We start from the raw sequence: 23,572 nt of genomic DNA, 5'->3' as shown, positions 1-23,572 counted from the left end.
TTGTAAGGGGGTGTTGATTTCTATCTTAAGCATGAATATAGTGAATAGTAATATAGTTAGAGAGAGAGAGAGAGAGAGAGAGAGAGAGAGAGAGAGAGAGAGAGTTTGATGTCCGTTTTTTAAGTTAGAACTGTTGATCTTTATAAGGGGGTGTTGATTTCTATCTTAAGCATGAATATAGTGAATAGTAATATAGTTAGAGAGAGAGAGAGAGAGAGAGAGAGAGAGAGAGAGAGAGAGAGAGAGAGAGAGAGAGAGAGAGAATAGAGCTATCGTGTCGTATAACAAATTAGATTTCACATTTGCAGTTGGTGGTGTCCTGTGCTACCAGAGTAAGACTGTGTGGCATTCGTTCAGAACTTCATCACCTTCCAAAGAACTTAGTAACCTACACAAGAACAGGAGAATGTTATCTATTAGTCACAGTTTACATTACTTACACCAACTTAATACAACTATCAACTTTAAGTTGTAGTTTAAACCAGACGAACTGAATGGGGAAAAAAAAATAAGAGGAAATTTCGATGGATGTTGTCATGATTTACTTCAACCACACCTTTGAGATAACAAGGGATTCAGAGACTGCAGGTGTGAAAATTTTCAGATACTTTTCTACAAAGAAAACGTGAGGCATAGTGGTATAGTAGACTAAAGTAGTTTGCAAGAAGTGTACGAAATCACAGTTAGAATCTCTGAAAGACATAAAAGAGAATATATTCTAACGATTTCGAATGTAATATTGCTTTTCTATTTTATTTAGATATCGTGAGAGTGTACGTATAGTGCGACCGGTAATATAGTTGTATCAGGGCGTGTTGGAGACCAGGAAAGCTCCCAGCGAATTTGAACTGGAATGTGCCAGTGATTTAGGGTCAACCCGTAATTAAAATAAACACGAGAGGCGCTTAAAAAACGATTTATACCAAATGGAGCACTTCTTTTTATTGGTGTACACCATTGGCGGCAGGTTTTGAAAAATTGGCTGAATGACGCGTTGATGGTCGTCCCCCACCGCCATCAACAGTGTGTACTCATCCCCTCCCCCCTTTCTCCTCTCCTCTCCTCTCCTCTCCTCCTCCCCCAGCACTCCCACACCCCCAGACACACAGTAGTCCTTCCTCCATACACAACACGCCCGGGCGCCTCCCTACGCCACGCCTCTCACTTAATCAAGCGATACAAAGTTCTCACAATTATATTTGGATGTCATCACTTCCCGTTGATGGAAATGAAATGTTGCCTGAAAATAATGATGTACGCGTCCATGATAACAAGGTTTTGCTAAACACCATCATATAGACTCCTTGTGGTGTACTGCTCGTTCGTTCGCTCCAAATATTTGTCGTCGGGTTGAAAACAGATATTCTACTTCTCACATCAGATATACTTTAGGTTGATGAATATTCCTTTTCGACACTGGCTCATATTTTTCCAATTGATTAAGGAGGGTTTCCTTCATGTGGCTAGTGTGACGCTATACATGTCCACACACACACACACTGCATTAGTTCCCTCATTTAAAGGGAATGTTCGCTGAAGGAAAAGTACACCGTAGACGTACACAGATTCACAGGTAATGCCAGGCACTGCCAGATGACCCTGAGTGTGATGGACGGAAGGCGAGGCAGCAGAAGAGCGAGCGTAAAGCGGAGGCAGAGAGAGGGTGAGGCGTATATGAGGCGTAACATATGATGGCTGGAGGACTGGAAGGAATGGTTGTGTGGAGGGAAGTGCTCAATTGCCAAAACCTGATAGCTGGTGGGGAACTACTGTGTACTGGATGTAGAAAAAATAATCCTGGATACAAAGCTGACACTATATACAATAGCTATGCCAAACGATTGAATTTTTTTTTTTTTCTTAATGTAAATACGAAATAGCTAGTATGTTTGGTGTAATTGTTTGAATAGATTTCCACCTACTAAAAAAAAATGGACAGTCCTGAAGAACTCAGAAAAAGGTCACTAAGGGACTTTTTTATGGTCGGTCTGATAAGCAACGTAAGTAAATCTGATTTCTAAAAGATTATTTTTAATCCCAGTCTATGAATTGTAAAGGCATGACATATAACAATGCCACAAATCATATCAGTCCCTGCACGAGCGCTGACCATCCTATAATTAATAAACCAGCAAGACCGTGAAGTTAGGTAAAGGATGTTCCGATAGTTAAGCATTTTTCTCTGAATTTCGTGGGCTTCGGTGAGAGAGAGAGAAGAGAGAGAGAGAGAGAGAGAGAGAGAGAGAGAGAGAGAGAGAGAGAGAGAGAGAGAGAGAGAGATTTGCCGGGCGAGTGTGGGGAGCGAGTTAGCCGAGGAAGAACTACTTTGAACCGCTTTTACTTGAGTCCCAGGAGGCCGGGCTTGCCTGTGGCCTCCAGCAGGTTAGGCCGACGACCTCCGAGTCTTTTAGAGGCAACTACAACTTTAGGATAAGAAAATGTCGATTGAGTTTTACACGAGTGTGTCAGTTTTTTCTTGTATAGATTCCGAAATAACACCTCTGTATGCGGTTGAAATATAGACACGGTGAACCAAGTGATTGAATGATGTTGCTAACATTCACCTACGTGTATGAGTCTCATCCAGATTCACAGCATGTACATTTAGGACGAACACATTCTCATGTCCAGCCATCCCCTTGCTTCCTAACCAACCCAGCGACTCGTCCACAATCTATCCGTACAATCATTTATTATCTAACTATCCCTACCCCCTCCAGCATCAGTCGATTTAGCCTCTGACGTGCAACCACCTAATCACTCGCCATCTAATAGTCCATCAGACGTACCACTCACCCATCCTTTTGTTCATCCATCTCCTCATTCATCCATCTACTAGCCAATATCTGTACACCACCCGTTTAGACGTCACTTAAGTTACGGCCGGGAAATCACGACACAACCACTCATTAACCCAGTCATCCAACCACTCAACTGACAAGTCACCATCCATCAGTCACCCGCAGACTGACCCACCACCCGAGCCAACCCAGTCACCCGCTCATGAGCTCAGCCTCAGTCGCCAATCGTCCGACGCCGAACACATTTAAAAGAACGAATCTACGATGGCGTCCGTCAATAGCCGTATTGCTTTCAGTCCATAACAACGTTCGGAAAATCATCTTATACAACGCAGTGTTTCATCCCCTCGTCTAATCTAGTCGTTCATATATGCAACACATCTTCTTGGCCGCACCGTTTGACCATTGGATTCCATTTTGACTCATACATATGACTACCTGTGATCTCTTTTTGGTTTAAGCCCTTTGTGTAGTCCTGTTCTAAGTCTCACATTTGGATAAAGTTTCCATACGACGGTCTGCTTCTGGTATGGTTATCATGTACTATAATAAGGGCATGTAAATGAGAGTCTTACATATTCACTCAGGCATGAAGCACTAAGGAAACATCAGGAACTTAGAATTCACAACCAACTTTCAAAGAGATTGCAGAGGAGATTGTTTAAGATCGACCCGGAAGTCACGTTAGCCCAGGAAAGGTGCTCATGTCATAAAGTTCAGATATGAATGACACCCAACACCACATCATCAGCATCGGACGTTCACGACTTAGTTTACGGTATTTCAGTCCACTGATGACGACATCCGGGGGAGGACCAGACACCTCGGTCATCGATCTAACCTATAGGTAGCGCGGCAGTGATAATCACAAGCAAAGGTCCCACAACACATCAACACTACACACCATGAGACGCTTGACATCTACAAATGAAATCTTTAAGTTTTACTCGTATTTAACAAACAGCAGTGTTATCTATCACGATGAACTAGCAGTTATTTTGGAGAAATAACTTTGGTTGGAAATATATGGTGAAACCTTTAGTTTTGCCAGGACGTAACAGTTCCCGATGGATCTACGAAGACACCAAGATCAAGAAGTTCGCCAGACAAGCAGGTATTTTGAGAACGAAAAGAAAACGGTCACAATATGGCTGTGATCAGTGGTCCGCGGCGGGAAGAGTCGAGGCCTCTGTGTTATCCCCTCCTCCTTGATCTACATAAATCGATCCTTCCCTCAGCTTCTCGTGCTTACTGATCCTTGATATCTCCTCTGGGAGTATCCCATCCATCCCCCACCCCAACCCACCCTTAAAGGAACGTTTTCCAGTAGTCCAACTCGGCATAGGATGTGCTCAATTACATTTTCTTTTTGGAGCGCGATGACCTGTCGTCTTTTTCTCATGACTCTCATTTCGTCGTTCGCTTTCTTGTCCAATAGGCTTGCTGTACCTTTCCCCACACCAACATGTCAAATGATTCTTAGCCATCAAATGTCCTACATCCACAGAGTCTACGTTTCGAACCCACGCATAGCCAAGCCATTCCCCCCCCCAGGCTTATCGTTCCTCATCATCAGCTCCTTCCCTTCTCCACGCATCCCAGTCTTGGCTCAGACGTCAGCTTCACATCATCCATCCACCGTGGTCAGGGCACTCAGCTGCTCAACCTGACCTTGTTTACTTTCTCTCACATCAGAGCACTCAGGTACCTCTGAACAAGTAAACATTCTCTCTTCTTTTTGCGATCAGTCGTAAAGTTAATGGCTATTCCACTCCTTTATGTCTGCATTATTTTTAGCCTTTCTCTTGCACTCACTATTACGTTATATACTGTGTCTTATCAGCCTCAGCACTAGCCTTCGTTCCCTGACCAACCTGCAAAGCCTGAGCCACTCTCCTCTCGCCCTCCAGCATCGTCAGATCTCGTCGATCGATTCGTTCCTCGTCATCTTCGTTTAGACTGAGGAAATACAACGCAAATTTGACAGCTGTGACCATCTCCATCGAACCCTTAGTTCCTCAGTACCCATTTTACCTTTCAGATCATGGCTTACTTTTCCCTGTATAACCTGTTGATAAGTCTTCTGTCTGTCTTCAACATGCCAGTTATCATCAGTTTCAGTCAGTTTTTACCCCGGTTCACTGTGGCTAAAACCTCCTCACAGTCTGTGAATACTCAGCCAACTTATTGCTCGAATCCAGACTCTTTGAGCACAACACCTTGGAACATCCCTATTTTTTTTTTATTTCATCCTGTCCCACATTTTCTTTTGATCCGAGCTGTTTCTTTCCAAATGCAATCCTTACTGCCCTTGGTGTTCACCCTTTTCAGCACCTCTCAGTATGGCATCAGGCTCGTTACTTGGTTATTACCACACATCTTTGTCCTGGTTTTCTTTCATGGAGTTATCATTATTTCTTTTGCCGACATCTCTTTTCTTCTCCACATCCCATTCATGCTTTTTGTAAACTTAATCGTGTGATTTCTTTTCCTCTCCGGTTTTTGAAGGTCTCTGCTGGTGTAGCGTCCACACCTACAGTTTCACTTCCATTATGCCCTCTTTCATTTCACTCAGGTGGATCCAGACTTCTGTTGTCCAAGTGAACTTCATTCTCTTCATCCAGCACAGTTTCCCTCTTTTCCTCAGTTCCCCTTCCTTATTGTGCTCCTATCTGATATATGGGTGCCATATGCTTCTTACCGCCTCCGGGTCTTTCACTCGCTCCCTTGTCTCCATTCTTAATCCTGTAGCATCTGTTACAACGCCTTAATTACATTGTGACCTCCACTGCTTCTGCATACATCATACCTGACTTCCCCCTCGTGTGAACCTCTTCTCCCTCTTTACACAACTCACGTCAATAACCATCTCTTCCTCTGTGTGTTTCCCTGCCTGAGCTGGTCACTTTTCTGTTGCCTGCATATTTTTTTCTCCCACGCTCACTGGTCACTTCCCACGCTCATCTGTCTTCCTCAAACATTCCCTATGATTTAGGTTTAGTGTTGTTTCCCCCTTTTTATGTATGCAGTGATACTTTTCCTCATCATATCCATCTCTCTTTCCTTTTCCCCGAAGCCTATTCTATATCATCTAAGTTCTACAACTTTGCCTCTGCTCCCTTTTTAAACTTTTTTTTTCCTTTTTGCTTTTCCCATCAGTTATTCATAGTCCCACTTCCTCCAGTTATTCATAGTCCCACTTCCTCCAGTTATTCATAGTCCCACTTCCTCCAGTTATTCATAGTCCCACTTCCTCCAGTTATTCATAGTCCCACTTCCTCCAGTTATTCATAGTCCCACTTCCTCCAGTTATTCATAGTCCCACTTCCTCCAGTTATTCATAGTCCCACTTCCTCCAGTTATTCATAGTCCCACTTCCTCCAGTTATTCATAGTCCCACTTCCTCCAGTTATTCATAGTCCCACTTCCTCCAGTTATTCATAGTCCCACTTCCTCCAGTTATTCATGGTCCCACTTCCTCCAGTTATACCCTCTTTACACAGACTTGTCTCCAGATTCTTGTTCATCTTTGTCATCAAAGGGTCAGAATCATGATGTGCTCCTGGGAAGCTACATCCAGTTTTCACACTGTGTTTGCACTACTGCCACACGAAGCTATACCCCGGCTGGTATCCTCGATGTTTACAGGCTTAATACAAGCGTATGTTTTTCTCCTTCCACAGAATTCTACAGTAATTCCCATATCCTGAGCCAAAGTATCCGACCGCTCTTTCAACACATTCATTTATGATTACGCTCTAGCCTTCCTTGAGTTTCAAGCAGTGGTTTTTCTCACGCTTCACAGTATCCAGTTATTTCCCTGGTAGAGCTTGGGGCTGGAAACCCTCTCCTCCTGTGTTGCTTTCCAGAAAAGGTTACGGAGGAAGGAGCCAAATGAGGATATTATTTTTCCTTCAGCGCTTGGTCATCTGTTCTTGACGCTACATCACTCACGCGGGAAACAAGCGAACGTTAAAGTAGTTATCACGCTCTGTAGCCTAGAATTCATCTTACAAGGATTTTGCTGGATAAGGTAAGGAAGACGTCATGAAATGTGCCAGATGTGAGCACCACAACTCCTGTTGCTACAACTACAACAAGAGATGAACGACGTGAACACACTTGCAACCATGTGATAGCGATACGCTGATTGTGATAAAAGCTGTAAAGGCAGAGAAAGAAATCATTTACATTTGAATGAGAAAGACAAGCAGCAGGGTCTCCCCTATCGAAGCATCCATTGGGAAGTATGAGTAGCTTATAAGAGACTTAGAGTAATCGTTATGGCGTCTATAATCAGCTGGGTAGAGGTTATGATACCGATGCGTTTTTGTATTAATTTTCCATACAGAATTATATCCCCTTTTTAAGTAACTTTAAGAAAGCGGTGTGTTCTGCTGGTACGACTGTCGTTTTCGTTTTGGTGTTGTGGTCTGATGACGTCCCTAGCCTCCAGGGGCCGTGCTCTATCCTCATTGGTCCATAACCGAACAAACGCTCCAATAGAAATGACGATATTGAGGGGGGCGGGGGGGGAGTCAGTCGTTGGGTTAGGAAAGCAGTCCTGCCCCGTAGCCCACTCCGAGCACACTGCGTAGCACATCGTCACCATCACGAGCACATATTACTGCACCCTGCCTCATTCGAGACTAGGAACGTTGATGAAGACGAAGAACCACAGCTGTGATTGGAGAAACCCCAGATGCCACGGTCTCGGACGCCAGACGTAGTAGTAGTTCAGTGTGTTGCTCTGTGATACCGTCTGCATACGAAGTCCTGGACGGTGACTTGACTGGAGTCTGGAGTGCTGGAAATTAATGGACGCTCAGGTGAGGTGGTAGACATCACCGTAGACGTTTGGACATATTGTGTATGGTTAACTCGGAGTGACCCAGCTCGACATATTCATTTTGTTTACTAGCTTCTTCGGTAGGCCCTCTACCTAGCTTCGAAGCTTCGATCATTTTCACCTTCGAAGCCTCGATCATTTTTCGGCTTCGAAGCTTCGACCATTTTCGGTTTCGAAGCTTCGATCACTTTCGGCGCTTTCGTGGCATGACGATCCACACAGACATTTTATCGTATGTCTCTCCTCCCCAAGCCATTAACCCCTACATGGCCCTTCCTCCCCCAACCCTTACCCCCGGTGAACGGCCCTCCCTGGACTCAGCCTCGCACCCCTGGCCTTAGCCTCGCACCCCTGCAAGGCCCTCCATTCTCCACGACCTCCTCCTCCTCACCCCCCCCATCTGCACAGCCCTCTCTCCCTTCCCCTGAACCCCCCACCCCACCCCTTACATTGCACTCCCTACCCTTGAACCCGAATCTCCCGAACACTGCCCTTCCTCCATCCCAACTCCCACTCGTTTAATTTCCTTCCACCAATCCCTCCACCCTCTTCATGGCCCTACCCCCTCCCGACTTCTCCTCTCGGTGGTGGCCTGTCCAGTCACCATGGCCTGTGGCCGTGGTGGCCTATTCCAGACTCGGTCCAGTATGTATAAACTAAAAAAAAAAAAAAAAAAGTGTTTGTGTTCTGGGATGTGCTGCAGCTGGAAAAAATGTTTGTATTGTGCTCTTTATTCATACCTAACGACCCTACCTGGCTAGGGAAGGGGGGGGGGTCCGTAATACCATTTCGAACTTGACAATTCTGGTCATGAAGATAGATAGATAGATAGATAAATGTATAAACGGCCTCGCCATTGCTCTGTATTATGTAAAAAGATTTTGTTTTATTTCTGTGTTTGTATGTTTTTTTAATTTTATATATTTTTTTGTCAAAGATTATTTTTCGTGGATGCTATTATCCATAATGCTTCAGTAGAGCATGTAATGAATCATCATACGATATTGAGTAATGAAAGAATTGGACATTCCCTACCTGACGTGTGGTACGTGATAGCCGTTCGATCTAGGTGTACAGAAATGAGAGGTCGCATCCTCCGTGGAAAATGGTGGCTGGTTGTCAGCGAGGAAATTGAGTGAGCGATAAACATACATAGAGACTCGCGTGTATATATCTTATTTGTGTGTTGCGTGGGAGTTTTACACTCTTGTTGCCCCGTCTCTTAAAACTTGTATGTATGTACCATATCTTTCCTCTTGTGTGTGTACACATACACACACACTCTCTCACTTCAACCTATGTCAGGTACCCATTTATCGTGCAGATACGAGGGGAGGATAAACACTTCGGTTTGATGTGGGCCGACCGTTGTGCCTGGGATTCGAACCCATGCGGCCCCGACCCCGGACATGACATGGGGTCAGTAACGCCAACTCTCATAATCACCCACCTCTTGTAATTCACTTTCATTTTGTTCGCATCTCTGGAGCCGGTTTTCACACACTGTTTCACACATTCACACAACTGCATCAGCAGTAGTGCTGCCCTTTCCTTAGCTCTTGCCCTCACACTTACCCCTGATTTTCCCCCCAAGACGTTCCCAAACAATTCTTCCCCCTTAATCTTGAGATTCATCTCGCATGGAGACTGAAAATCCAGGGTTCTTATCTCTTACGTACTACCTATCTAACCCTTCTTATCTTGGTGACATCCACACATAAGTCTCCCTGTTTAGATGTCGAAATTCTTAACCTGAACAGTTGTTCCGGTTTATACAAAGGAACGATCCATCCTTGTATGGAGTGCAGCTTCCACATCTGGGGTGGTTCTAGCTCTGCATCCTTAATTGACAAAGTTGAATCGAAAGCGTTCCGACTTATCAGCTTCAATATTTGACCCAGTTGCCCTACGCCCAAATATTGGTTCACTTTCCCTCTTCAGTAGGTATTATTTTGACTTTTGCTCCCGAGAGCTGGCTGCTTGTGTGCCCCCACCACTAGCTAGACCGCGTAATACTCAGCAAGCTGCTGCGTCACATGATTACTGTGTGGCCGTTGGCAACTCAAGCGTGGGCCGTTTTGATAAGTGTTTCTTGCCCTACACCCCGAGACTTCGGAGCTCTCTACCCTCTAGTGTCTTCGCTAGTAACTCTCAAATGGTACATTTTAAAAGACAGGCTTCCCTCTTCTTCCAAAATTTGTAAATACTTTTTCTCGTCTCATTTTTTTCCCCCTTTCATAAATCTTTTTTCTTCTTTTGTCCTGGACTAGAGCCTCCAACTTTAGGGGAAAGGGTGATACCTGGCACCGGAAGACTCGGCCTTCGACGAAGATCCCTGGGATCCTTCATATGTCTCTATTATTAGAAATTGAAATGCAACAAGAGGAAGGTTTGCAGCCTCCGGCTCTCGCTCCTCCTCGTCTATTTCTAAGACATGCAGGAAGTATGTGGGAATTATTCTTTCTCCCAGTGTCTCAAGAGATGGGACACACACACACACACACACACACACACACACACACACACACACACACACGAATTTTTTCCTAAGAGCGCCAACTTCCACAGAAAACGGGAACATCCTCTGACAACAGGATTCGAGCCTCAACCAACCATTTATGTTGGATACGCAAACACTAGGTAATGGAGGACTACACTCCATAACCTTGTAGTTAGCGTGCCCAGCTACACAAAGCGTAGAGGTTCGAATCCTGTTGTCGTTGGACATTATGAAATATATGAATATTTCCCGCGTTATCTAGGTAGCGCCAGAAACAGGCAGAAGAAATGGCTTCATACTCACAGATTCACACTCTAGCTGTCAAGTATAATGCACCAGAGTCTCATATATATATATATATATATATATATATATATATATATATATATATATATATATATATATTGGAATAATGTAGTATACCGGGTTCGACGTGCTGTCAATGGATTGAACCAGGGCGTGTGAAGCGTCTGGGGTAAACCGTGGAAAGTTGTGTGGGGGTTGGGTGTGGAAAGGGAGCTGTGGTTTCATTGCATTATACATGACAGCTAGAGACTGAGTGTGAACGAATGTGGCCTTTGTTGTCTTTTCCTAGCGCTACCTCGCGCACATGCGGGGGGAGGGGGTTGTCATTTCATGTGTGGCTAGGTGGCGATGGGAATAAATAAAGGCAGACAGTGTGAATTATGTACATGTGTATATATGTATATGTCTGTGTGTGCATATATATGTATACGTTGAGATGTATAGGTATGTATATTTGCGTGTGTGGACGTGTATGTATATACATGTGTATGTGGGTAGGTTGAGCCATTCTTTCGTCTGTTTCCTTGCGCTACCTCGCTAACGCGGGAGACAGCGACAAAGCAAAAATAAAAAAAAATTATAATGTTTCTTTTCTTTCATACTATTCGCCATTTCCCGCATTAGCGAGGTAGCGTTAAGAACACAGGACTGGGCCTTTGAGGGAATATCCTCACCTGGCCCCCTTCTCTGTTCCTTCTTTTGGAAAAAAAAAAAAATGAAAATATCATCTACAATAGAATACATTGCGTTACAGTCCAGTGATTTTCAAAATATTGAGATGTATCTCTCGCGTCGAGTTCATATGTGGCCGTGGAACGCTCACAGTGTTGCTTGGAGACACTGACCAAACTTCACCAGATGATGGTGGTGCTCCTATCACATAATCTTGGCGATTCTATTTTTTTTTTTCTCCTTTTTTTTTCCATTGTGTAATCCTCTTACCTTTTCTCGGGGATAAATTTTGGTACCTGCCATGTATCGATTATTTCTTTTTTTTTTCCCCCCTTTTCGGCTCGCAGAAATGGTCTGCTATTTCGTGCAACCATGTCAGGGTGTCAAGTGTGAAGGACACACCGTGTGATTTATTTTGGTATCCACACGTCTCGTTTTCTATGACGCAGAGCTGTCGACGCTGGGCGAGTGACATTCGAGCTGTGTTCGGGCGCTTGGGCCATATGTCAGCTGGAGTGATCATTGATACAGTGGATTTCCACATGTAACAGACTGTGACTTGCATAAATCTTAAAAGATCACATACTCTTTAATATCATGTAAATACAAACGTAATTGAGAAATGTAGTGAAGTGCTAATAAAGCTATTAGTCAAAGGACTTTAAAAGTGATTTATGAACAGGTTTATGATTAAGATAATTAAGGTTGTCTGATGATGTTCTTAACTTTGGACTTGTGTTACAGGTACTGCCTGGATGGAGACGGCTGCCAGGGGTACAACACAGAGAGGCGTCGCTGTAACTTCTTCTCATGTAATGGTAGGTCGGCTGTAACTTGTGTATTATTGACAGGCCAACTGTAATCTCGACTCGTTTATTCTTAGGGACTTAACTCTTTTCTGGTGAAAGGCGAAACTGGTTTGCCACTTATGGTAATCCTGATGTACCTGTTTTTCCTGTAATGGTAGAACCTGCCATGCGTTCCTCTGTATTTGTTTTATGCTGCTGTAATCCATATAGTAGATATCGGCTTTAGATTTTCCTTTGTCATGTTACTTTTGCTTCTTCCTTTCCCATGAAATGGCTGGATTATCGCGTGGGGGCACTATTCTTTTTTTTTTCATCCAGTGGTTGGTCATCTGTAACATATTTATAAGTGGTCAACTTAAGTAAAATCTTGAGGAATGTCCTCTTATTTTTTTCTGTCTTTTTACGCTAGAGTGGCTTTGTTAAGTTAGATAGGGATAAACCAGCTGGAACCACAGCTTGTAGTGCCGAGTCATCTGTATCGACATTCCTGCTGATGATCAAACACTTGTAGTCTCTTCCACAAGAAGCGCAGATCGACTTCTGTATATTTTTCTCATGTGTTTAGACATCTGTAACAGTTCCCCATCTAATGCTAGATCAACGAATAACCCCCGCTGTGGTACGTGAGCTGTGATAACCTCCCTTCCGTTGGTAGGTCGGCTACAATAACCTCCCTTCTGAGCAACGAATACATAGGAACGAAGTACGACTATTGTGTTTTTACTTTGAGGCATACGATTCGCTCGAGAGAAAGAAAACGATGACAGATATCATAGAAAATGAATATTTCTTATTATAACGGTAACTATGCTATGCTTCATTGCGTGCCGGTAGTCTTATTGCATATGTTAGTAATATATAGATGTATATATATATATATATATATATATATATATATATATATATATATATATATATATATATATGATTGGGACAATATTCTTTTAGGAAATATATTTTGTTTGCGTGCATACTTGTATTGACACAATGGCACACACAAGAATGGGATGTCATTGATTGACAGGATATTTTACTAAGCTGATTATCGGCGAATCTTTATTATTGAAGTCTACCAGCCTGAAGTTGCACTGCGAGTGAAAGGTCACCTTTAGCGAAGCTCTGTCATCGGGGGGAAAGTCTCGCTGAAGAACTCGCACCAAAAGAGATTTGTGTTAGTATCCCCGGCATGTTTACTGTGCACCCCATGCTCATCCTGTCAGCGGTAGCGCGAGAGGATTACACACGTCACCAAGAGTATTCGTCACACCTCAGTGGGCTGATATTCAAATACATAGATTTCGTCAATGGTTTATTACAAAAAAGCAAGGCTTCCATACTGTATGTTTGAACGACTAGTATCTTTTTATCAGTAATATGGTGTTGACATTTCTTGAGTGGGTTTATTTAAACTTACCATTAAAAGACTATTTCTTTTTTACATCGTGTTGTTGTTTGTGTTCAGATCTTTGGTCGCCAGTTTTACTATTCAAATGATTAACGTCTCCCGACTGGCCAAATCGTTAGTAGTAAAGTATAGTTTAGCATGAGTCTAGCAATTACACCATCTTGTAATCTACTGATCGTATTACTTTCTCCATGTACATGTTTTACCTTGTAATTTTTTCTTAGATGGAACATGTTTCTAGTTCAAAATGGCCTTTTTTTTCTCTCTTATAAAAGTTTTAAGGTTTCCGATTGACAACCTAGAGTATTTTCCGACAGCTTCTTTATTAAGTGCAAGTTTGGCTAAAGCATCAACTTTGTCATACCTCCCCGGAGCTTATTCTGTTTGAATCCCTTGACCGATAATGTTTGAATATCGGGTCTTTGCATCGGAGACCAGTATGTTACATTCTGATCTCGGGGATGTTAAGGGCAATTAGTGTGGATGAATAATGAGATACTTTAATTGTCTTTGTCAGTGATTACGACTAGCTCGAGAGCGATGCGTATGGTGGACCATTTAGTTTGAAGAGTAGATGATGTATTGTTTATTCTTAACTTTTCCCTTCATCCATTACCTCTTGGATGGATCACAGTGGCAGCACTTCTTGCCCTCCAATTGGCAAGGCTGAGAGAGCCGTCAGTATAGACGCGCTGGTCTGTCATTTCGTCTGCATTTCTTATGCATGTTCAGGAACGCTAATTTTGGGTAAGTGTTGAAGGTGGTTGTTTCAAGGACAGTGATGTCAAAGGGAGTTACTTGCCAGGAAGGCTGGAAATAATGACGATTCCTTCATGTGATTGGCTGTTATTTGGATCCATTTAGATTCACTTGCGCCATAGCATGTATGGTTTAAATGTTCTGGACAAGACATTATGTGAACCAGTACGCACAAGTTTCATTCTTCTCATAAAAGTGATTTAAAGTATTCTGTCCTATGTGCTGGGTATGCCATTTTTTTTTTCGTATGTTGAGTACTTTAATAGTCTTCAGGCAGCCAAGCATGTTTCTCTAGACTTCATTTTGCAGTTTTTTAAGTCTTATGATACCTTTGTTATCATGTAGGACTAAAGCTGGTGCGTGGTAATCTATTATAGACTGAATGTAGGGCAAATACAGTACGTGGGACTGAGCTACCAAGGTATTTAAAAGAGACAGTCGATGAGTTTTTCATCCGTTTTCAGTTTAGATGGTCCGCTCCGACTGTTACTAGTTCGCTTATTGGAAACCTTTGCCTTCTCCGCAGACATGAAAAAGCCAAGGAAATCATAGGCTGTGTGTGTGTGTGTGTGTGTGTGTGTGTAAATTTCATGATATGTTTTGGTGTGTATATCATCAGTTTAACTAGGAGATATTCCTTGGACTTTCTGGGATTGTTTTTAGTAGTGTTGTTTAGTACTTTAAAAGAAGGTGGGGCTAAGTACTCCACCATGAGGTGTGCCAATTAGCTCATCTTTAACTTCACTTTTGTAGCCTTTAAACAACAGGTCAGAGTTTGTTAGAGGGATAACCGAGTGCCCAGGGCAGGAACCAACCACCTGTATCAATTTTCGTTAACTTACACAAGATATCTTGCTTAGCAGCATCCAATGTGATGTCCTTTTACCGTCTGTCCCCACGAACTGTTAGGAGAGAAGTGGTACAGTTGTGTACACCTTTGCCATGTGTGAAACAGAAGATATTAGGCGACATATGTTGTTTGATTCTATGTAATGGTCTATCAAGCACCATCCTCTCAAATGTTTTGCTTAGGCAGCTCTCCCGAAGTCTACTGCCTATCCCTGCTGCTGGAAATAGCGCAACCATGGGATGCAGGAGCCCGAAGTCTACTACCTATCCCTGCTGCTGGAAATAGCGCAACCATGGGATGCAGGAGCCGTAAGAAAGGTCCTTGGTAGCGCCACAAACGGTAGGATTACATAGAGCATTAGTGTAGTGTGGTACAATGGGACAGTTGCTCCTGGGAGAGATATTGTCCATTGGTCTGTGATTTCATCATCTGCATCGGAATGATACGGTTTACAATTGCGTATCTGCCATGATCCTATGCAAGTATGGGGCAAATAGAAAGCAAAACGTAGATATGACAGAGGAATACCATTTGTTTTCTTTTTTTTTTTAATAAGAACTAAAGCTAAAGTCAGTCAGTCTATGCTAGATCATTTCCACTTTGTTTTTAGTCCGAATTATACCCTCAGAAATGGGCGTGATTCTGTTCTCTGGTGGTGCTGTATGTTGTGGTTGCTGGTACCGCTGATGACAGAGACGCTCTCGCATCACTGCAATACAGGAACGTTCTTTTAGTTTGCATCCGTGATGAAATGGTTTTCCTTTCGTATTAGCATTTACCTAATACGCGTCAAATGCGGTGAACGTTGCGCGTTGCAAAATCTCTTGAGTGGGTACTCTCTCTCTCTCTCTCTCTCTCTCTCTCTCTCTCTCTCTCTCTCTCTCTCTCTCTCTCTCTGCTGTGACTCATACTCTGGTATTTGATCGGTCTATATGTTCACTCTGATTCTGCAACACGCAGCAATGTATGTCCCAATTGTTGTATGAATATTCCATTGAATATCTTCCTGCTCCTCCTCGCAGGTACCCTGGACGTCCTCCACCTGAAGGACAAGCACTACAAGCCCAGCAAGTTCGGATGGCGGGAGTCGAGTACCCGGCCCGGGTCCTGGCGAGCGGTGAGGAACCGCCCGCTGCTGGTCCACACCCGTGACATCTACCCTGGAGGTTTCCCAAAGGAGTTCTCGCTCCTCATAACCATCAGGCCTGACCTGGGCAACATGGTGAGGATATATATATATATATATATATATATATATATATATATATATATATATATATATATATATATGCGTGTATATAGTAAATGGAGATAATCGTTGTCTTGACCTCCAGTGAAACCAAATGTTGACACTTTATTACGCTTGTAATTTGACAAAATTATCAAATGAAAACTTTTATACTTTAAGGATCCCAGGCGAGTGGGTCTGACTTCCAGCCCCTCATATTAATTAAACGTGAATTCTTGCTTCGCGGAATTTATTATTATTATTCTCGCTCGTGTTCCCTTTCTTAAGAAAAAATAATTGCGACCATTTTTTTTTCCATATGCCACCTTGGAAAATATATTTGATAAATAATTCCTCACGAAGGTCATTTTTCGTTTGAGAATTTGAGGGAATAACTTTGGACTGACTTTATAATTGTATTGGTGAGATCATACCTCCCTATCCACCTACCCTGTCTAGCCTCTCTATCCTCCTGCACCATAACCCGTCCTCGCCAAGCTCTTGCATCCTGCTTTCGTTTTCCTTTATCTCTTCCACTTCCAGTCGTATTCTATAAGCTCCTCCACCAGCATTTCACTGAAATGCCTCACCTTCATCTGCCTTCTCATATCCTCATACACTCAACCTCCTCTCACTCCACTCTCCTTTCATAGACTTCTTTACTGGCCCTCCCTGACCTCCTCCACTTCCGCCCAACCTCCTCCACTTCCGCCCAACCTCCTCCACTTCCGCCCAACCTCCTCCACTTCCACCCAACCTCCTCCACTTCCACCTGACCTCCTCTACCTCTGCCTACCCTCAGCAACCGTTTCCTCCAACTCTTCCAACACTTCCAGACTTCTCCCACATTTACTAACCTCCCTTAGCACACCTCTTGCCCAGCCTCTTTGTCATCTCTCTCCGTGTTCACCAACCATTTCTAACCTTCCATTTGTCTGTTGTCCATGCCATCCACCTCATCCCGCCCTGACATTCATGTTCATTCCTCTCAAACGTCTCCTTCACATCCAGGCAACTCTCCCTCTTGTCTCCTTTCCTCCTCCTCCTCATTCACCCTTTCTAAGCCGCTCTGGCCCATCCCGCCCTCCTTAACGTCCTCTCCCTAAAGATTATGACCCCACTTCTGGCGGAGATAGCCATATCTTAGCCCCGAAGACGGTCTCCATCAGAATTTCAATTCGTGAATGATTTAAGTTTGATGAAGACGGTGTTGAACTTCCATTCAACGAAAGTTGCCTCTTCTCACATATTAGGATTTTCGTTCATATTCATAACTTTGTTTCACCGTGAGCTCTATAACGTACTGTATCACAACAATTGAGCAGTTGCGCCATAGTGTTACCAAGATCCTTCTTACTCCTCGAAACTTGGCAAGACGCAAGATTTTGTATTGGTAAACGAAATTGATATTCTCCTTAATGATGGGACTCTGTGGTGTTTAATGTCAGCTCCCCTGTGTAATGACACCAGTTATAACGTCACCTCCCCTGTGTAATGACACCAGTTATAACGTCACCTCCCCTGTGTAATGACACCAGTTATAACGTCACCTCCCCTGTGTAATGATACCAGTTATAACGTCACCTCCCCTGTGTAATGACACCAGTTATAACGTCACCTCCCCTGTGTAATGATACCAGTTATAACGTCACCTACCCTGTGTATTGACACCAGTTATAACGTCACCTCCCCTGTGTAATGACACCAGTTATGAACGATCATTTGACTCTCGTGTTCCACCATTACTCAGCAGTCTTCGTACCATTGTCACACCATACCGTCCGTGTTACATCACATTCCCTCATTGTCACACGTTACAATCCCATCATACTCGACCAGGTTGGTCCCATCATACCCGACAGGGCTCACATCATACTCCCAGCAAGGGATCACATTATACTCGACCAGGTTCACATCATATGTCATACACCCCCCTTCCAGGAACCTGGACCTAACGTATGGAATCCTTTGGTCTTTGCCTCACCAGGGGATGTTGTTCATCATGCACCGGGCGTACGGAGGAGAGGTCTACCTCGGGCTGGGGCTGGGCACGGGCCTGGAGCTGCTCCACACTGGACCTAGTCGAGAGGATGACGTCTTCCCCATCAACGTGGCGCCCATCAACGTCAACCTCACCGATGGGCACTGGCACCAGCTGGCTATCAGGTGAGGTGAAGGGGAGAAGGAAGAAGAAGGGGTTGTAGTGGTGGGGGGGACTTGAGAAATAGTGGAAGGGATGACAAGATCGCCTTCTGATAAGGATGGGACGTGAAGGGGAATTTATTTGGTGATGGTTGAACCAGTGCAGCTGACCTCTGTACTCTGACCTCAAGGTTCCTTGGTGCAATGAATAGATGTTTTTTTTATTCGAATTTGGTTGTTTGATTACTTTATGATTACTTTTCCATAAAGGAATTATAACTTAGGTTTATATGGAACATTACAACGTACTCAGGGTTTCAGTAGCACGTTCCTGTCGTATTACGTTTGAAGTTACATTTGATTCAAAAGCTCATCTATTTCGAGTAAAATCTTGCGACCCAACAGAGAAGTTGCTCCCTCCCAGACAGGAGCCGAGATTAAACCATGAAAGGAGACGTTCGTCATTTCTCTTTCGGATGAGACTGGGGGGAAGTGGTCTGTCCCTTATGAAGATGAGCCCTCGTGAATCTTAAGCCATTATTGCTTTTGAGATTTGCTTGGCGTCTCCAGGCTTGAAAACTAATGGAAGACGTCCAGTGTCATTCTTTTCATGACTTCTTGCCATAGACGAGTTCAACGTGGCAGGGTTTTCATGGCTGACGCAATCTGAACCTTACTTGATGTAAGGCTCGTTTTCTGATCAGCGGGTGAAAACAAAATATTAAAGACTCCTGGATTCACTTATTAATGTTTATTGATGCAAGCTGCTGAAATCTTCCTTGTGAAAACCATAGATCCTTGTATTTATAATTTCAACGTCAGTATAAAGAAAATATTGTCAGACAGAGTAACTCTGTTTATCATTTAACAGAACAGAAAGAAAAAAAAAATCTTAAATGTATTTTCCTCGTTTGAGTTCTGTTAACAGATATTTCCATGGCATATCATGGTTAAATGGGAGATTTGTTCAATTCGTAGAACAGCTTTCCTAATATTCAAGACAAATAGAAATATTTTGATAGTCGTATATATATATATATATATATATATATATATATATATATATATATATATATATATATATGAAGAAAGTTAAGAGTAAATGTGAATAAGAGCAAGGTTATTAGGTACAGTAGGGTTGAGGGTCAAGTCAATTGGGAGGTGAGTTTGAATGGAGAAAAACTGGAGGAAGTGAAGTGTTTTAGATATCTGGGAGTGGATCTGGCAGCGGATGGAACCATGGAAGCGGAAGTGGATCATAGGGTGGGGGAGGGGGCGAAAATTCTGGGGGCCTTGAAGAATGTGTGGAAGTCGAGAACATTATCTCGGATAGCAAAAATGGATATGTTTGAAGGAATAGTGGTTCCAACAATGTTGTATGGTTGCGAGGCGTGGGCTATGGATAGAGTTGTGCGCAGGAGGATGGATGTGCTGGAAATGAGATGTTTGAGGACAATGTGTGGTGTGAGGTGGTTTGATCGAGTGAGTAACGTAAGGGTAAGAGAGATGTGTGGAAATAAAAAGAGCGTGGTTGAGAAAGCAGAAGAGGGTGTTTTGAAGTGGTTTGGGCACATGGAGAGGATGAGTGAGGAAAGATTGACCAAGAGGATATATGTGTCGGAGGTGGAGGGAGCAAGGAGAAGAGGGAGACCAAATTGGAGGTGGAAAGATGGAGTGAAAAAGATTTTGTGTGATCGGGGCCTGAACATGCAGGAGGGTGAAAGGAGGGCAAGGAATAGAGTGAATTGGAGCGATGTGGTATACCGGGGTTGACGTGCTGTCAGTGGATTGAATCAAGGCATGTGAAGCGTCTGGGGTAAACCATGGAAAGCTGTGTAGGTATGTATATTTGCGTGTGTGGACGTATGTATATACATGTGTATGGGGGGGGTTTGGGCCATTTCTTTCGTCTGTTTCCTTGCGCTACCTCGCAAACGCGGGAGACAGCGACAAAGTATAATTAAAAAAAAAAATATATATATATATGAAACATGCTGCTGGTATAAGTCACTCCAGGTTGATAAAGTTTTCTCTAATAACGAGATGTTGTGGTTCTGTAGACGCAAGACCATACGATTTCTGATGTCAGTCCTTAGCAATCACGAACAGCTAGGCTTTCGTGAGCTTGACGCCTGTGTTGGAGGAGGAGCTTGACACCTGTGTTGGAGGAGGAGTTTGACACCTGTGTTGGAGGAGGAGCTTGACACCTGTGTTGGTGGAGGAGCTTGACGCCTGTGTTGGAGGAGGAGCTTGACACCTGTGTTGGAGGAGGAGTTTGACACCTGTGTTGGAGGAGGAGCTTGACACCTGTGTTGGAGGAGGAGCTTGACACCTGTGTTGGAGGAGGAGCTTGACACCTGTGTTGGAGGAGGAGTTTGACACCTGTGTTGGAGGAGGAGCTTGACACCTGTGTTGGAGGAGGAGTTTGACACCTGTGTTGGAGGAGGAGTTTGACACCTGTGTTGGAGGAGGAGCTTGACACCTGTGTTGGTGGAGGAGTTTGACACCTGTGTTGGAGGAGGAGTTTGACACCTGTGTTGGAGGAGGAGTTTGACACCTGTGTTGGAGGAGGAGTTTGACACCTGTGTTGGAGGAGGAGTTTGACACCTGTGTTGGAGGAGGAGTTTGACACCTGTGTTGGAGGAGGAGCTTGACACCTGTGTTGGAGGAGGAGTTTGACACCTGTGTTGGAGGAGGAGTTTGACACCTGTGTTGGAGGAGGAGCTTGACACCTGTGTTGGAGGAGGAGTTTGACACCTGTGTTGGTGGAGGAGTTTGACACCTGTGTTGGAGGAGGAGCTTGACACCTGTGTTGGAGGAGGAGCTTGACACCTGTGTTGGAGGAGGAGTTTGACGCCTGTGTTGGTGGAGGAGTTTGACACCTGTGTTGGTGGAGGAGTTTGACGCCTGTGTTGGTGGAGGAGTTTGACACCTGTGTTGGTGGAGGAGTTTGACACCTGTGTTGGTGGAGGAGTTTGACACCTGTGTTGGTGGAGGAGTTTGACACCTGTGTTGGTGGAGGAGTTTGACGCCTGTGTTGGTGGAGGAGCTTGACACCTGTGTTGGAGGAGGAATTTGACACCTGTGTTGGAGGAGGAGCTTGACACCTGTGTTGGAGGAGGAATTTGACACCTGTGTTGGAGGAGGAGCTTGACACCTGTGTTAGTAACGGAATTGATTTCAGCTGTAGTGTTGACCCTTCCTGAGTAGTAGTGGTGACCATTTTCATTGCTTTTTTTATGGACTTTGACGATTATTTAGATTTTGAATCGCTTCATTCTTGTGCAGAAAATAAAAGTAAAGTTTTCGTTGCATCCCTGATAACTAGGATGTGATGGACATTAATTTCTGGTGCTGTTACAAACATTGTATCACGTATACTGGAGTGGACCGAGATCATGTTTGTGTTATACCGAATAATGATGATGATTATGGAGACAATAATTTTCTTCGTTTGAAATTTGATACTGAAGTCGCAAGTAACGTATAATGCTCGAAAGGAAGATATGATGTTCCTGCCTTTGACTTCTTTTTTTCTTATCTTTCCTACTTTCCCTTCTTCACTGTCATCCTCACTTCACAATATATGTCTTTAATTACGTATTTGCACTGTACGAGGAGGGAGCTTTATACACCTGGGGCTCCATCTGTTAGACCTTCTCAGTCGTATAACTCTAAAAAATGTTGTCGTCCTCATTTACCTTGGTGTTCATTCATTTCGTATCATTCCTCCAGTACTATAACATTATTTCTTGATATATCTCTTTTAACGTGTCTTGCTTATTTTCACGGCACAGTTGTATCCCTTGGGATGTTTTACCGCTGCATCTTTCGCAGAACTGTCCACCATCTGCATCATCATTCTGGCTTGAAACTTTAAAGGTTGTGATCAGGACGGCCATAACTCCTCTCTCTTCCATTATGGGCAGATATAAGGCCTCTAGCCTTTCCCTATAACTCTTGTCTCTTAATTTTAGTACCATCTATTTTTCTGCCATCCTCTGGACGTTCTCTGTTACCTCTTGGTGCTTATTTAAGTCCATTGATCAAACCTAAGAAGCATATTTAAGTTTTGGCCTCATGTAGGACGCGAACAGTTTTACGAATATTTCCTTATCCATAAACTTTAATGGAATTTTGATGTATGCCAGCAGACACGCTGGAATATGAAGTGGGACTCTGCAAACAGGTTTGGGACGGTGTCGACTCCCAGATCTCTCTCTGTCTCCCCATGTCCGTGTATCTGATTCTCTCTCTCTCTCTCTCTCTCTCTCTCTCTCTCTCTCTCTCTCTCTCTCTCTCTCTCTCTCTCTCTCTCTCTCTCTCTCTCTCTCTCAGGCCTGTAGTATCTTTTTGGATTATTAATCTCGGCACAAACAGGAGCGACCTGGCAGGGGTTATTGACGGTGTACGAGCGATGGTATTTGTGAAGAATCTCCTCCTACCAAGCATGATGGGAAATGAGGTTTTCTTCCGTCACTTTTTTCCTGCCAGAGGTGCTTGGCTGCCAGTCCTGTTCCTCACAAACATGAGGAAGCCAAGGCTTACAGAACCGAGACAGTCGAAATAGTATTCCTGAAAATCTTGGTTAATGTGTACTTTATGTTGGTGTGACTGGTCTCCTAGAGCTGCAATACTATGAAAACAATCGAAGAGTTGTAGAATATCGATTTGGATTGGCGAAGATTATGATGACTCAAGATGCACGACGAAGTGTGTTCTCATCTTGTGTATTCACCGCTGCGAACATGGTGAATACAGGTAGAATATTTGATAAACCCCATCGGCCATGCTGTTCCCATACACTCGTCCTTATCTTCAGAAAGATTTGCTTTTGAAATGGCACAGTATTGTGCTTGCTTTCGTAGAAACGTTGATGTCAGAGCATGGACGCGATACAGACTTAGCTCGACGTGCAAGAAGAGCGCTGAATTGCCTAAGAAGCTCCAGTGCTTGGCTTATAAGCCTGAATTCTATAATCCAATCCAATTCACGTGCCAGAGCATACACGTCTTTGCCATACTTACCCTTCCTTATCAAACAAGAGGTAGTTATTGCAATTTGAGAGTATATGCATAACCCAGTAATTCTTCCATAACGAAAAATAAAATCTGATTGTATCGAAAACGTCCATGCGTCCTTTAACTGAAATGACATACAAAGATTAGTATGGAAAACATGCGACAGTTGTAGAAACGTAATAAGATCAGTTTTCATTTGTAGATGGGGACGGAGGGTGTATTAAGCAGGT

General features: G+C 43.6%; 1 protein-coding gene across 7 annotated transcripts in view; it reads left to right on the top strand.

Annotated features, from left to right (window-relative positions):
* Positions 1 to 23,572, top strand: part of LOC139766508 (uncharacterized) — a 1,237,960-nt gene that overhangs the window by 1,075,499 nt on the left and 138,889 nt on the right. For all 7 annotated transcript variants that reach the window (XM_071695222.1, XM_071695230.1, XM_071695271.1 and 4 more), the window contains 3 exons: positions 11,873 to 11,946; positions 15,974 to 16,173; positions 18,167 to 18,345. In XM_071695222.1, the coding sequence (XP_071551323.1) occupies positions 11,873 to 11,946; positions 15,974 to 16,173; positions 18,167 to 18,345 (453 nt within the window). The remainder of the gene's footprint in view (positions 1 to 11,872; positions 11,947 to 15,973; positions 16,174 to 18,166; positions 18,346 to 23,572) is intronic.

Source organism: Panulirus ornatus, chromosome 4 (assembly GCF_036320965.1).
Source record: "Panulirus ornatus isolate Po-2019 chromosome 4, ASM3632096v1, whole genome shotgun sequence".
NCBI classification, from domain to species: domain Eukaryota; kingdom Metazoa; phylum Arthropoda; class Malacostraca; order Decapoda; family Palinuridae; genus Panulirus; species Panulirus ornatus.
The sequence above is the reverse complement of the archived record's forward strand: the minus strand, read 5'-3'. Positions and strand labels throughout refer to the sequence as shown.